The sequence below is a fragment of the Delphinus delphis genome, chromosome 17, assembly GCF_949987515.2.
Source record: "Delphinus delphis chromosome 17, mDelDel1.2, whole genome shotgun sequence".
Classification (NCBI taxonomy): domain Eukaryota; kingdom Metazoa; phylum Chordata; class Mammalia; order Artiodactyla; family Delphinidae; genus Delphinus; species Delphinus delphis.
Window position 1 is genome coordinate 42,523,664 of NC_082699.1, and position 15,073 is coordinate 42,538,736.

At 42.9% G+C, this 15,073-nt stretch overlaps 1 protein-coding gene and 1 long non-coding RNA gene across 7 annotated transcripts in view; one reads left to right on the forward strand and one right to left on the reverse strand.

The window, feature by feature from the left end:
• Window positions 1–15,073, forward strand: part of ERICH5 (glutamate rich 5) — a 27,524-nt gene continuing 12,451 nt past the window's right edge. For 3 of the 5 annotated variants that reach the window (XM_059994953.1, XM_059994955.1, XM_059994956.1), the window contains exon 1: window positions 1,027–1,860. In XM_059994953.1, the coding sequence (XP_059850936.1) occupies window positions 1,773–1,860 (88 nt within the window). In that variant the 5' untranslated portion in view covers window positions 1,027–1,772. Of the gene's footprint in view, window positions 296–1,026; window positions 1,861–15,073 lie in introns of those variants that run through there. The other 2 variants (XM_059994954.2, XM_059994957.1) reach the window with 2 other exon arrangements.
• Window positions 8,468–15,073, reverse strand: part of LOC132413168 (uncharacterized) — a 22,001-nt gene continuing 15,395 nt past the window's right edge. Inside the window, exons 2-4 of one of the 2 annotated variants that reach the window (XR_009516624.1) lie at window positions 12,783–12,972; window positions 10,089–10,199; window positions 8,468–9,673 (exon numbers count right to left, since the gene is read on the reverse strand). This is a non-coding gene — a long non-coding RNA (uncharacterized lncRNA). Of the gene's footprint in view, window positions 10,200–12,782; window positions 12,973–15,073 lie in introns of both variants that reach the window. The other variant, XR_009516623.1, reaches the window with a different exon arrangement.

A 15,073-nucleotide genomic window follows, 5' to 3' on the forward strand; every position in this document is an offset into this window, starting at 1 on the left:
CCTTCCTCGTCTCTGTCCTCTTCTGCGTCCTTGCTGTCCCCACCCTGGCTCCTTCCCCCAGCGAGCGGCTCGCTTTCCTTTCCAGGCTTGCGCTCTGCAGCCTCGGGAGCGGCCGCGCGAAGTCGGAGGAACTGGTGCTGAGGCAGCGGTTCGCGCGGGATCCGGACTCGGGGACCCAAGCCCGCGCGGAGCTGGGACGGGGGCCAAGCTCGCCCGCCGGGCGCCCTCCTGCCCGCGATGGGCTGCTCCAGCAGCGCCCTCAACAAGGCCGGCGACGGCATCAGGCCCCGCAGCGGTGAGCAGGGGACCCGGCCCCACCCCCGCCCGGGCCTCGGGCTTCGGGTCGTTTGCTCCCCGGGTGTCCGTCAGGTGCGTCTCGTGCCGAGGCGGCCCGGCAGGGGGCAGCTCCTCCCTGAGGATGCGAGTGGAACCCGGAGCGGCGCTGCTGTGCCCCAGGATGCGGCGGTTCCCGCGCGCTCCGCCGCGCACGTTGCCCCCCGCGAGAGTCCAGGCGTGGGAAGGCCCTGCTGGGGGGTGTGAGCGCGGGGAGTTCGCCTGAAATCCCTAACGCGGTCAGCCACAGCGTTCTCTTCAACAGAGGCGGAATTTCCTCAATTGATGATAACTGCTGTTAATCCCTTAAACGTACGAGATTTCAGATTACTCCATCAAATAGGTTCCTGCACTTTTTTTTTTGCGGTACGCGGGCCTCTCACTGTTGTGGCCTCTCCCGTTGCGGAGCACAGGCTCCGGATGCGCAGGCTCAGTGGCCATGGCTCACGGGCCCAGCCGCTCCGCGGCACGTGGCATCCTCCCGGACCGGGGCACGAACCCGCGTCCCCTGCATCGGCAGGCGGACTCTCAACCACTGCGCCATTAGGGAAGCCCCGGTTCCTGCACTTTTAAAGAGGTCAGATACATTTTCCTCTATCTTTGACTTAAGTATTTCTTGACGAATATGCATGTGATAAAAAAAGTGGTCTTCACTGAATCCTATATAGAAATTCAACGTGTTATCTAAGTGTCTACTGTATAACAGCCAGGTGCTTGGCTAGGTGCTGAAGGTATTCAATGTAAGTGACCCTACTCTTGGGGGTTGAGGTTGGAAGAGACAGACAACAAACAAGTTAAACAAATGATTGTAGGGAATGTTACTCTTGGGGAGGGACAGAAGTGTCCAACGGATGGAAGGGTTTTTTAATCCTCTCAGAAAAGAATGAGTAACCTTGTCTTTTTTTTTTAGTAACCTTGTTTTAAAAAACATTTTATCGCCAGTATAAATAACATCCACATGAGTCACACCGTTTCATTTTTTATTCATGCTTTCATTGCTGTTCTAAGTTTTCGCAGATGTTGTTCTGAAAGAAGTGTTAAAACGAGTAACAACCAGTTGCATAGAAAATCAATTAATACACTGCATAAATTGCTCGATGCACATCTCGAATCCATCAACAGGTGTATTTTGCTTCTGATCCTCAGACAGTACTCTCTTGTAATCAGATACTATTGTATGTTCATTAGCATTTCAACTCCATGGTCTTGGAGGCCCCATAAATAATTCATTCCTGTTTCTGTAGCTCACAACTTCCTTAAATTCCGTATACAACCCTAAGCCTGTGTTTATGTGCTTTTAGATAAAAATAGTCCAAGGTTATTAAATGTCCCCTACATGCATTTACTCACTGTACCCCCAGTGCTTAACAATGCTTGGTACATGGTTGTTGAATGAATTACTTCATTTAATCCTTATAACAATGCTTTGACTAAGTATTATGCTCATCCCCATTTTACAGAGAAGAGTAAATAATTTGTCCAAGGTTGCGGGGCTCCTTGAGAGTCAGAGCTGGGCTTTGAACTCAGGTACTGTGATTCTAGAACTTGACCTTTCATCTGTTCTTTTCCTCCTTAAACCAGTTTGTGATAACTAGATTTAAACCTGTTTTTGTCTCAAATCACTCTGGTTCCCCATTAGGTGTGTGGTCATCCACTATGCAAACAACAAAAGAAATATAGTAAAGTATAATAGAGTATTTATTATAATTTAATAAATTTAATTTAATAGTATAATAGAGTTTATTATAGAAATATTATAGTACATGCACATAATATATTCATATGATATAAATATAATAAATATTATCACAAGTAAAATATTTATCCCTAAGTATGAGTCAGTAAAATATGAAGTTTATATTTGCTTCCAAGTTTAAACTAGGAATATTTGGAGGACATTTAGCCTTAGAGATATTTTCAGCAGCTACATAGATGTAGAGAAGTTTCCTGTGCCCTCCCATAGAGCTACAGATAATCTTCATATCATAAGAGATTCTTTTAAAATTCACAATATCAACCTTAGAACTCCATGAGTTAAAGCTAAAATACATCAACTAGCCTGTAGACTGGATTTCTGTTTGTACAGTTCCGCCTAACAATTTTCTGTAACTGGCTTAAGAACTGTTATACATAGTGCAGTATTAGCCTAGAAGCAAAAGCATCATAAAATAATGGCTTGGACTAGATTACCTCTAAGATCTCTTACAGCTCTAAAATCCTGTAACACTAAAATATGGAGGTATAATACTTATTTTCTGGGCTCCAACGAATCAGATAGTTACTACTGGTCAGGTAGCTGTTAGGCTGAATAGGAATAGTCCATACTATTGATTGCATGCAGACATTTGCTCTGACCCATCAGACACCGAATCCCACTGAGCTGCTTTCCATCACCTCCAAAAGATGACTCACTAGGGAAAGAGATGTGGGGGGGAGGGGACGAGGACAGAGGTAGAGACTGGCCTCTGGTGTAAATAATTATCCAGTGCTACTCAAAGTGCAGAACAGAGCCTAGTAAGTGGTAGTCACACATAGATTTTTACTGAATGCCCTGAAATGTGTGAGAAAAGAGGCTTTTCTTTTCCAAAGGACAACTAGACAGATTGAATTTGGAATTTCTTGTGTTCATGGAAGCATGTTCTACATATTAGGACAATTTTTATTCCTTTCAGTGCCTTGAGGAACTGATGAGTCTGAACACAGAGATTCTGTTGACTTCATAGACATTAATGGACCCAAAGGTTTCCAGGTCTTTGGCATCTGAACCTTCCTCCCTGTGCTACCAGCCCCCTGCCTCTAGGTGTGATTACTGTTCCACTCTTTCCTAATATAAATGCCATCCATTTCTGGCAGACTTCTTCCTGAGATTTTATAGCTTAAGCAACAATGTGGACAGAGTAAACAGATGGTAATTATTGACAAATTCTTTGCTAGGTTAATGTGTACATTTCCACTGACAGCTGTAATCATGTGTTTGTTCTTATCTGAACTCTCACTAGCTGCTTGGAGTCCACACTGCCTAGGTAATAGGAAGAGGGTTGAATTTCACAGTTATGTGAATTGATCTTTGTACTGTAGAAATACCTTCAGTCATCAACCAATATTTTCACACAGTGACATTTCAGTCCTAAGTAGACAAACACTTCTTTGTAATTGAAGAACAAACATCATTAGCATTAAAATGAGTTTTATAGGCTTTTCTGGCATACACATATTATATAAATGGGATCACTTTCATTCAAGTGCTAGAAGTCTCTGGACTGAGTCTTGTATGTCTTTGTGTCACCTCTAGAGCTTGGCACAGAGAATGCTCAGTAAGTCTTTGTGGTGGGCCTGATTATTACATACAGCTAATTATAATGGAATATAAGAACTATGTGCGTGGTTCAAAAAATTGAAAACATTTGAAAAACGCGTACAGTGAAAAGTATACCTCCCACCCTAGCCCCACCATCTGCTTAGTTCCAATCACAGCCATGGGTAAATACTTTTATTAGGTTTTCTTTTTTTTTTTTGTATATTGTTCCAAAGTTTCTTTATATACTGCAAATATTATTTCCCTCTCCCATCTTTATTCATAAAATATAGTGTATTATACCCATTATTCTTTACCTTGTTCTTTCAGCTAAAAATATGGAGTTCTTTCTATAATCTCTCTATAATATAGAGTACTTCTTTCTCCTTTTTTACCCTCGTTTAAGAATCCGTTGTGTAATTTATTTACCCAGACCGCCAGCAAGGGGCATTTGATTTGTTTCCAGTCTTTTCCATTGCAAACAAGACTGCAGTGAATTCCTTTACACATACATCATTTTGAAAGTATGCAAGCATAACTGTAAGACCATTTCCCAGAGGTGGCATTACTAGGTCAAAGGGTATGCACATTTATAATTTTGAGAGCTAACTGCCTAAATGCTTTCCATAAGGGTTGTACCAAATTACACTCTCATCAACAACATAATACATCTTTTTCTAAAATTGAAGGCTTTTGACATTAGTGCAACCTCATCAAAACATGAACATGGAGCAGAAATCAGGAGACAAGGTAGGAGCACCCAGTTGGTTTCAGATACTTTAGCTCATAATCTCATGTAATCCCCATAAGAGCCTTAGTTTCACCAAGTACAGCTAGAAAACTGCAGCTTAGGGAGGATAGGTAACTTGCCCAAGGTCTCAGAGCTAGTAAGTGATGGACCTGGGGCTTAAGCCCAATGTGTGTGCCTCCAAAGCTCTTGTTCTTTTCACAAACTCCAGTTCCATCTGGGTCCTGTCCTGGTTCTGCTAGAACTCGTCATGTGGCTGTCCACGAAGGAGAAATGCAATCCATATCTCTTGAGGGGGTGGTTGGGTAAATGGATGGACTGATGGAGATGGGGATTCAGGGGGATGAGAGTACTACTGGAAAAAGCAGAGGGAGAGTAGGCATCAGGACCCATGGAATAACAAAGACTGGAAAGTAACATTGGCCGAGATGGACTTGAGAAGACAGGGTTGGGTTGTGAAGAGACTCTCCTAGTCATGCAGGAAAAGATCAACACAGCAAAACAAAGCTTTATTGTGTTCTATGAAATCATTCTTCTGTAAGATTGCCGCACATTCCAGCTCACATGTACACTTTCACTCTTTCCCTTTTGTGTTAATGTTTTACAACATCAAGTTTAAAATAAAAAACGAATACTTGTGAGGGTTCCTGAAAGGCTCACCAAAACTGATTAAAAAAACCATCAAACTTGGCCAGGCTTCGAATCCCGGTGTATATAAGTGTAGGTAGTACAGGTAATGATTTGTTTTTTTAAAGCGAAGTATCAGAATATAGCTCTCCAAGTGAGTGTTAATGTCAGGGAAGTATCATGATGGCCTCAGAAGCTTCCTTACAGTCCCGGAGCTGTTGCTGTCGTTCACATTCCTTAAACCCTTCCTTGGGAATTGCCATCAGGTGCTAGAGATCATTCTTTTGTGTGTATTCAAGGGTGTCAGAGCTTCATCCCTTTAAGGATGAAGATTGCCGGGGGGGGGGAACCCCAAAAATCCAAACCATAAAGCCTCACATTGTTTTTAACAGCTAAAACGCCGTAGGCATTACGCTTTATGAAGGTGAGTGAAATAAGCCAGGTGGTGCTAGCGTACTCAGAAACAAGGGTGGTCATTGGAGATGGAGAAAAGAAAGGGCAACCTGTGTCATGGGGTCAAGTTCAGCTGACACCATTTTCTTCTCTGTGGAAGGGCCCAAGGGGCTGTAGGGTCCCCAGGACTACTGGACTGGGCTCTGGTGACGTGGTGACTGTGTGGCCGTAGCCCCACATCCAAGAGAGATGACCCTCTTTTCTCAGACGACACAATCAACAGTCTTTGGGCCTCTCCTCCAGCCTGGCTTTTCTAATAAGACAAAAGCCCCCGAGGCCTGATAACATGCTCTTTATTCCTACCAAACACTTCTCGACTTTCAAATCTGTATGGCTTTACCTGCTTTGAGATGAGCAGATTCATATTAGGCCCGTTTAGATAAGTGACAGGTCCAAATGAACATTAAGTAGGAGAGGCAAGATGTATAAAGATACAAGAAGCATCATGACATCTCTGCCCTATCTATATATTTTCCAGGTCACCGAAAGTCACATTTCATTTATATACAATTTACTCTATGGCCATGACAGTATAATTCAAAGTGGACATCAAAATAGCACCAATTAACATCGCGTAAGACAGATAAGTATAAAATGAACTTGACTTCATAGGCTAAAGATTGAAATGACTCTCAGTCAAGAGGCTGCTCAACAAGGCTTCTCTACGACCCGAGCCCCCAGCCTCGGCCTGCTCCTTTGTGGCTGTTCCAACTTCCTCTCCCCCAGGTCCCCCCATGCCAGGCCCCTGGGGGTCAGTGATAGACCTGCTTCCTCTTCACTAAAAGAAAGGCCCTTGTGATCTGCTTTCTTCCCCTACAGTCATAAGGATGTACCATCAAATCAAGTTTTTTTTTTCCTATCAATTGTCTGCCTCTTTCACCAGGACACTCATTCGGGGACAATACTTTTTCAAGCCTGTAATGTGTTTGTCTTTATACTCAGTGAAAAGGCCCTTTCTGCTTTCTCCAACAAGCAGCTTTTCTTTAAAACCCAGTCCTAAAGGGTCCCTGCAGGATGAGAACATTCCACCCTTTGCAGACCGCCCTGCTTCATCTATCTTCTCAGCCTTGCCCAGCTAATGCTGCTCTAGTCTATTTTTGGTGACAGAAATACATTTGTCCCTGTGCTGTATGTATCAGAGCTTCCCAGCCTGTGAGCATGGGATCCAGTGTGCCAGCCTTCCTCCCAGCCTCTAGGGAGGCAGGGTCGGGATGGTCCGAGCCCTCTGGGTACAGCTTTCTCCATGTGCCCCGTGTGCTGCACAAATACCATATTCTATGTGTGCTTGTGACATTAAAGAGATGGGAAGCCCTGGGCTAGGCCTTCCAACTGCTCTATTGCTTTCACTAGTAGTTTCTCTTACTGAGAGAGAACATTTGCCTTCAGCCATCCCACTGAGGACCTCTGTTGAAATGTCCTCCCCAAACCTCCCTCCTTGCTTCTTTCTCACTGTCATTGGTAATGATAAGGAACTTTTTTCCCCTCCTTATTCTTATCCTTTTCCATTTTCCTAAGACTGATAGGAACTGCATAGTTTCCTTTGGCTAATCTCCTTTTCCTTTGTTTGCCCTGGAGTAGCCTCTACAGACTAGATGGTTTTTTGTTTTTCTTTAATTTATTTTTATTTTTGGTTGCATTGGGTCTTCGTTGCTGTGCTCAGCTTTCTCTAGTTGCGGTGTGCGGGGCCTACTCTTCGTTGTGGTGCGCGGGTTTCTCACTGCGGTGGCTTCTCTTGTTGCGGAGCACGGGCTCTAGGCGTGCCAGCTTCAGTAGTTGTGGCACATGGGCTCAGTAGTTGTGGCTCGTGGGCTCTAGAGCGCTGGCTCAGTAGTTGTGGTGCACGGGCTTAGTTGCTCTGCGACGTGTGGGATCTTCCCAGAGCAGGGCTCGAACCCATGTTCCCTGCATTGGCAGGCGGATTCTTAACCACTGTGCCACCAGGGAAGTCCTTTACGGACTAGATGGTTGTGAGAGGCTATAATCACCTGTACACCTTGAATTAGTGTGTGTGTGTTTGTGTGTGTGTGAGAAAGAGAGAAAGATGTGGGGGGCACACGTGAAAGCGAGAATTTCAACATACTAAGAGACAGTATAGAGTTCCAATTTAAAATGTGGGTCTGGAGTTGACTGTCTGGGTCTAAATCATGGTTCAGGATCATTTATTAGTTGTGTGACTTTGAGCCACTCAACCTCTTTATGCCTCAGTGATGTCATCTGTAAAATAGGATTAACAGTAGTTCCTATTTCATAGAGTTGTTCTGAGGAATAAATGATTTAATACTATAGTGTACCTATAGTACACTAATGGAACTAAATGGAACCTAAATATTGCCTACACCAGGGATTGGCAAACTGGCCTGCTGGCCAAACCAGCCCACCACCTGTTTTTGTAAATAAAGTTTTATTGTAACACAGACATGCCCATTCACTTACACATCGTCTAAGGCTGCTTTCTCACTACAATGACAGATGACAGAGTTGAGTAGTTGCAATAATGACCCTATGCCTGGCAAAGCTGAAAATATTTACCATCTGTCAGTCCCTTGACAGAAAAAAATTTGCTGACCCCTGGCTTAGAATATTGTCTAGTAAGTCCTCAAAAAAAATGATCAGTTAATATCAATTTTAGTAAATCTCAATTTTTATTGCTTTTCCAAGATCAAGTTTTGTTTTTTCCCTCAAGATCAAGGTCTAGATCTGAATCTGTTGATTTTCTGAGCTTTTTTTCTTTTTAGTAAATGTGTTAAAGGAAAGTGACAAAAATACTGTCAGTAATAGCACAAGTGGTACAAAAATATTCAAAAATCACAAAAGCGGTTATGTGAATGGCCCAAGTTTTATGAACATTTTTCTAAGGCTTCTAGAGCTTATTTTGCTAGGTTACTTGCTCCTGTACTTTTGCTACTATAATTTTTAAAAAAGAGACTTGATTTTAGAATTGTTTTAAATATTTATTTATTTATTTGGCTGAGCCAGGTCTTATGCGGACCTTCGTTGCAGCCTGCGGGGTCTTTAGCTGCGGCATGCAGGGCTGGAACCCAGGCCCTTTGCATTGTGAGCGTGGAGTCTTAACCACTGGACCAACAGGGGAGGCCCTTTAGAATTGTTTTAGATTTACAGAAAAATTATGAAGATAGTACAGAAAGTTCCCATATAGTCCACATCCACTTTCCCCTATTATTAACATCTTACATTAGTAGGGTACATTTGTCACAAGAAATTAACCAAGCTTGATATATTATTATGAACCAAAGTCCATACTTTATTTATTTTTAAATTTACTTAATTTATTAATTTGTTTATTTTTTGGCTGCGTTGGGTCTTCCTTGCTGTGCGTGGGCTTTCTCTGCTTGCGGTGAGCAGGCTTCTCATTGCAGTGGCTTCTCTTGTTGTGGCACATGGGCTTAGTTGCTCCGCAGCATGTGGGATCTTCCCGGACCAGGGCTCGAACCTGTGTCCCTGCATTGACAGGCGGATTCTTAACCACTGCGCCACCAGGGAAGCCCCCCCTCACTTCCCTTAATGTGATCTGTACTAACCATGGCAGCAAAGTCATCTGAATTGCATGTGGATCCCTAACCTGAGAGAGCAGTAGCAGCGGTCAGCTGAAAGACCTGGGCTCACAATCCTACTTGGTCTGCCCACTGCTTTTTCTGGGGGGCTCTCAGGGTACACTAACCACCCAGACTTGAGGTCCAAATGTCTGGTGTGACTCTGACTGCTCTGTTGCAAAATTTAAGTATTCCATCCCAGCCACAGACTTGCTAACTGCTAATGGGAATACTCCCTTCTTGAGCACAGACACCTGCTCTTGGCCGCAGGCACTTTTGTACTCTGCACCGTGATGGAGTGAGGCACAGACACAGTGGCCTCAGAGACAGAGCCGGGAGAACAGCCACCAATATGAGCACCGGTGGAGCCGCTTGCTCAGAGCCCTTAGAGAGCGAGGCGCAGCGAGTATTAACCTTCCTTTCAGATGAGAAATTAGAAGACCTCTTTGTCTTTTAGCCAAGGTGGAGGCTTAGCAAACCCAGCCAGTTCTGGAACATGAGGAAGCTTGAGAAAAATCTTGCTCCCCGGTATGGAGCTCACTTAGATCAGCTCTGGCCCTTGCTTCATTGCTGCAGCAATATACTTCACCTCATCTCTTGTGTTGCCATGGCATGCTAGCGTGAGGACAGAGACCATACCCAATGTTTAAAGATGGGCAGCACTGCCTGCGGAGAACACGGGACACCCACACCCATCAGTTCTGTGTGTTTGTCATCCACTTTAGTCTCTCCTAACTAATCCCATCATGCCTTTCCCTGATAAACCCAGAGTGCTGCCATAGATAAGCTAACTATCTGGGGATCTTATTAAAAATACTGATTTTGGTTCAGTGGATCTGGGCGTGGGCCTGTGAGTCAACACTAAAACAAAACCCAAAAACCGCCCAGGTAATACTGATGGTGCAGGTTCTGGAACCACAATTTGCTTTAAAGCGCCTAAATCTTCAAAGTAGGATCACACTTCCTTTGGCTCACATCTGAGCTCTGCTACTCCGAACTGTGCACCCTTCCCGGATAAATGTTCTTAATCTTTCTGTGCCGTATTTCCTCAACTATATAATGGAGATAATAATGGACTTACCTTGTGGAGTTGTTGGGAAGATTGAATGAGATAATCCCTGTAAAGCTCTAGGCACAGTGCCTCAATAAATGTTAGCCACTCTTGTTCCTAGTGAAGCATCATGGGTGAGGCCTGTTTAGGTTGGTGAAGTGTCACGATTTATACATATCAGAGACATAATCTTCACTTTCTCTCTCTTTTTCCTTGTTCACTGACGAGTCTTTGATTGTGTAGACTGGATTTCTGCTCAAATGTTGGATTCCCATGTGCCAATAATGACCATCAATCAATGAAACTTGCCTTTTTTAGTACAAATACTGTGGATAATTTTTAAAATGTTTTATGCAATCACTGTAAAATACCTTTTTTGAAATAAGAGTTTATCTGATGGGAGTCTAGAAGAAACCAAAGAAAATGAAACTAGAAAATCATATCTGAAGGCGGTGACTATTTGTTATGTTTGATGACTGGCTCTGTAGCTCTTCAATGTCAGCCTCTCCCCTAGGCAGAAGCCCCCCATCTCCATGTGTACTTATCAAGTATTCCAGAAGTATCTTTCCAACTACATGTTCTTGTTACTCTGTAGTTAAATTTCAAAATTAGATTTACCTTCAAACTTTATTGCATTTACCTTGTGATATCAAAACTAATTTTAGGGACTTCCCTGGTGGCGCAGTGGTTGGGAATCCGCCTGCCAATGCAGGGGACACGGGTTTGATCCTTGGTCCGGGAAGATCCCACATGCCGCAGAGCAGCTAAGCCCGTGTGGCACAACTACTGAGCCTGAGCTCTAGAGCCTGTGAGTCACAACTACTGAGCTTGCGTGCCACAGTTACTGACTCCTCTGCGCGCCTAGAGCCCGTGCTCCACAACAAGAGAAGCCACCGCAACGAGAAGCCCGTGCGCCGCAGCAAAGAGTAACCCATTACCTAGAAATGGTGGCAGCAAGGGAAAATACCAGGATGCCCTTTCTCATTGATTCTCTAGAAAACTCAGCAGACAATCCAGTGAGGTCTTTGGGATGGCTGATGTGCCCTAGCCATGGATTAGGAAATATTGACCTCAAGTTTTTCTCCTTGCTGGGTAGAAACTTTTCATTTTTGATTAGGGTAATGAACTGAGTAGAAAAGCTTCCACCATAATGTGAATTTCAGGTATGTTAGTTCTGGTTCTAATCCCTTCTGTAATGTTGCCTAGTATTTAATTTCTTTGTGTGCCTATCACAATGGTGCTTGCAACAAGGGTTCTGTTAGTTCAGCTGTCACAACAAATTTGTGCAGGGATCAATTTACAACAGAATCAAGAGAGATAATGAGCACTGAAGGATTAGGCCCAGAGCAGTGTATGATTTGATAAAATGTAGGGTTCAGAAAACAGTCACATCCTTAAACAACTTCGGGTGTGGAAACAATGCATCTGTCCACAATATTTATTACATAAAAATACAGATTAGGCATAAAATGTCTCCTGTTTTTGAACAAAAGATCTCACTGCTTTTCAAGTTAGAGTGCTAGAAGAAATGGTGTAGAACCTTCTTCCACCTCAAGGAGTTATCCTGGGGATTCACAAAACCACATGGACAGAGCGTGGAGACCCTTGGGTAAGAGGTCGTGCGTAGGTACCAAGCTGTGCTTAATAAGGGAAGTAGCTATTATTTGAAAATCCTTGCAGACAGTAAAGTCTAGGATGGCGAGGACCAGATCTTCCTTGTTAACTGCTGTAACCCTTGTGCTTAGCCCAGAGCAGGCATATAGTGGGCACTTGATCAATACTTGATGAATAAACGAAATTAAAGCCAACAAACAGAATGAAACATATTTGTTTATATAAAAGCTAACAGTGGCCTTTTTTAATGCCAGTCAAATCCGGTCAAATCATGGCTGACATGAATACTACTTCACTCTCTATCAACAATCATGATTTAAAACTTACCATTAGTAACAACAGAATTTTATAGGTCAACAGTGACAACTCTACAGTGTTTAGGGGACTGTTTATCCAAGCTCTTTAATGTTGCAGTTCATTCTTTCTGTTGCTAAATTAGCTATAATTTATTGACTACTACTGGGCTACTGCTAACCCACAGAGGACCTTTATGAAATCAGAAAACGCTGCCCTTCCCACCCCTGATGCATGCAACCTTGCTGGTGCACACAGGCTGGAGTTCATCTCTCCCTTGCCCCTTCAGCGGGACACACCCCATGCATTGAGAAACCCGCAGAGCCGTTGGCTGCGTCCCTGTTTACTGAGTACCTTCTCATGTCACATACCATGTTGAGTAATCACACACATATCACCTCAGAATTATCAATGACCCTAACAAGCCTGAAAGGCAAAGATAATATCCCCACTTGATAGATAAGGAAACCAGGTCCAGAGAGTTTCGTAACTTGTCCATGTTGCACAGTTAAGTAAATGATGGGATGAGGGGTCACACTGAACATCAGAACAGTCTGGAATGTCCTGCTCCAGCTGAAGAGGAAGGAGCCCAGATGGATCCCCAAATTGTACTTCCCTCAGCAGCTGGAGATAAAAACATTCCGAAGCATAAGAAAGGAAGTTTTGTGGTCACTGTAGTCTATAGTATTGTGTCCTCTGAGAGAGGGTTTGAAACAACCGTTTGTTTTCCAACCCTTTTCATGTATTGACTCTGATCTTTCTTTTTTTCTGAATAGGCTCAGAGAAAGGTACCAGGATTAGGATGAATGGAATTACCTTCCCTTTCTGTGTGTCCACCACGGTCTCTTCCTTGCTAGGGCTGGCAGGTGAAGTGTAACGCTCTCCATGGCTAGCTTGCTTGGCGTTCAGGGGGTGCCAGTCGCTGTGCTGGTGTTTTCCAGGTATTAACTCGTGTAATCCTCACAACAGCTCGACCGCTCCTCTTCCCACTCTACAGGTGATGAAACTGAGGCACAAAGAGGCTTAACAAGGCTAGTAAGTGGAAGAATGAGGATTCCAACCTAGTACATTGGAGGTGTCATTTTCAAGATCATAAGATCTCTGTCCTCCCTTTTAGAGCAGATTACTCTCTTCTATCACATAGGAAAAAGAACTACTGAGTGATTAGTGAGGAGTTATTAACTCCAAAATACACTTATTTCAAAATTCAGAGTGCAGTTAATCAACATGAATTACACAATGAGTGTGTCACTACACTTTTCGCATTTTCTCTAGTTTTTGGTGATCATTTTAAAGATGTTTTAGCTTTTGGGGCTACCTCAGAAAAATGTTAGAGACAGTGACTTCTTCTGTAATATTTCCCAGCTTGGTTGACTATTTTCAGGTTACAGTATAAGAATATTATATGTTGAGGACATTTCTCTACTTCACGTATGCCAGTAAGATTAGAAAAAGTACATAAGAATGAAAATCGATACTGTGATCATGGGCATCAACGTTCTAGTTATGGCAAAAATTGATAGATCCTTTGGAAACTTAAGACACCATTTGTGTATAAATAAATTTTCACAAAGCTTTTGGTTTTAGGGGAAAAAAACTTGACTTAGCCTGATAGCATAATATATTTTTCAAAATATAAAATTGAGTGGCTATGATTTGGGTGTGTCAACACATTTTTTCCTTCAAGCTTTCTGCTCTAGAAGAATGATGACGATCGAATGCACCCACAGCTGGCACAGCTGGATGAAAATCATTCGTCTCATTTAACTGACAGTACTGATCACTGTAATAACTATTTTAGCAGAAAATATAATTCGGCAGACATCTGTGATTAGCATAATAATACATTTCCTTGTCAATTCCCTAACGCAGCCATCGCCTAAACATCCTTTGTGTGGTATCTAAATGAATTATCTTGTCATAATGAATTTCTTTATAGACCTGAGAAATTGCTTCTGTTAAGTTGCCTTCTGTGCTATTAATTTGAAGGCTTCGTGCATAATGAGGCTGGAGGGGGAGGCGAAGGCTAGTCCTCCTCCCAGCTCTGGACCCCAGGCCCACAGCCTGTGTCCTGTGTCTCACAAAATCCTCTCTGAACTCTGCTTCTCCGGCTTCGGGCTCTAATTCCTTTCCACTGGGGGATTCAAACACAGTCGCAGAGGTAGGGTGGGAGACTATTTGATGTGAATAAATGTATTAAAAAGAGAAACAATTGGCAGTGAAATGAAGTAATGAGAATACATAAACTAAGGACGTGAAGATCCATGACAGTTACTAACTCGGGAAAAACAAACTAAAACTTATTTACACAAGTAATAGTTTACTACATGGCTCAGTTCTTCGTAGCAGACATATTCATTATGTGTACATATAACTGAATATCGATATAACCCAAATTACAACATGATTACTATTGTATTTTATTTTTTAAAAAAATTTATTTATTCATGTATTTGGCTGCATCGGGTCTTAGTTGCGGCATGTGGAATCTTTCTTGCGGCATGTGGGATATTCCATTGCAGCGTGCAGGCTTCAGAGTGTACAGGCTAAGTTGCCCCACAGCACGTGGGATCTTAGTCCCCCGAGCAGGGATCGAACCCGCGTCCCCTGCATTGGAAGGCGGATTTTTAACCACTGGAACACCTGGGAAGTCTCATGATTACTATCTTAAATCATTACTAATATGCAATTACTGAATTGAAAGGAAATGTGAATGTGTAATGGGAGAGGGTGAAGGATGATGGAGGTGCGGAAAAAAAGAGCTAAGTCTTTATTTTCCATAGTGGGAGTTAGTTGAAATGCCCAAACTAAAAAATAATGAAGTAGCAATTCACTTAGAGATACAGGAAAAAAAAGTATCCCTCCCAGACAGCTAAATTTGACCCTAGAGAAGGGGAAAAGAGAGAGCAGACATGAGTCTTAGTTGTATGTCTTAACTTACATTAAATAAGCAGGTAACTCTTTAAACGATATGCATATATAGCTGGGGTCAGGGGTAACTTAGGGAAAAAAAGAACAAGAAAAGATGAAAAATTATCTTTGGGGAGAAAAAGGTAGAAGAGGAAATATATCACCTAGAGGCCCATTTTAACATGCTGGTTTATTTT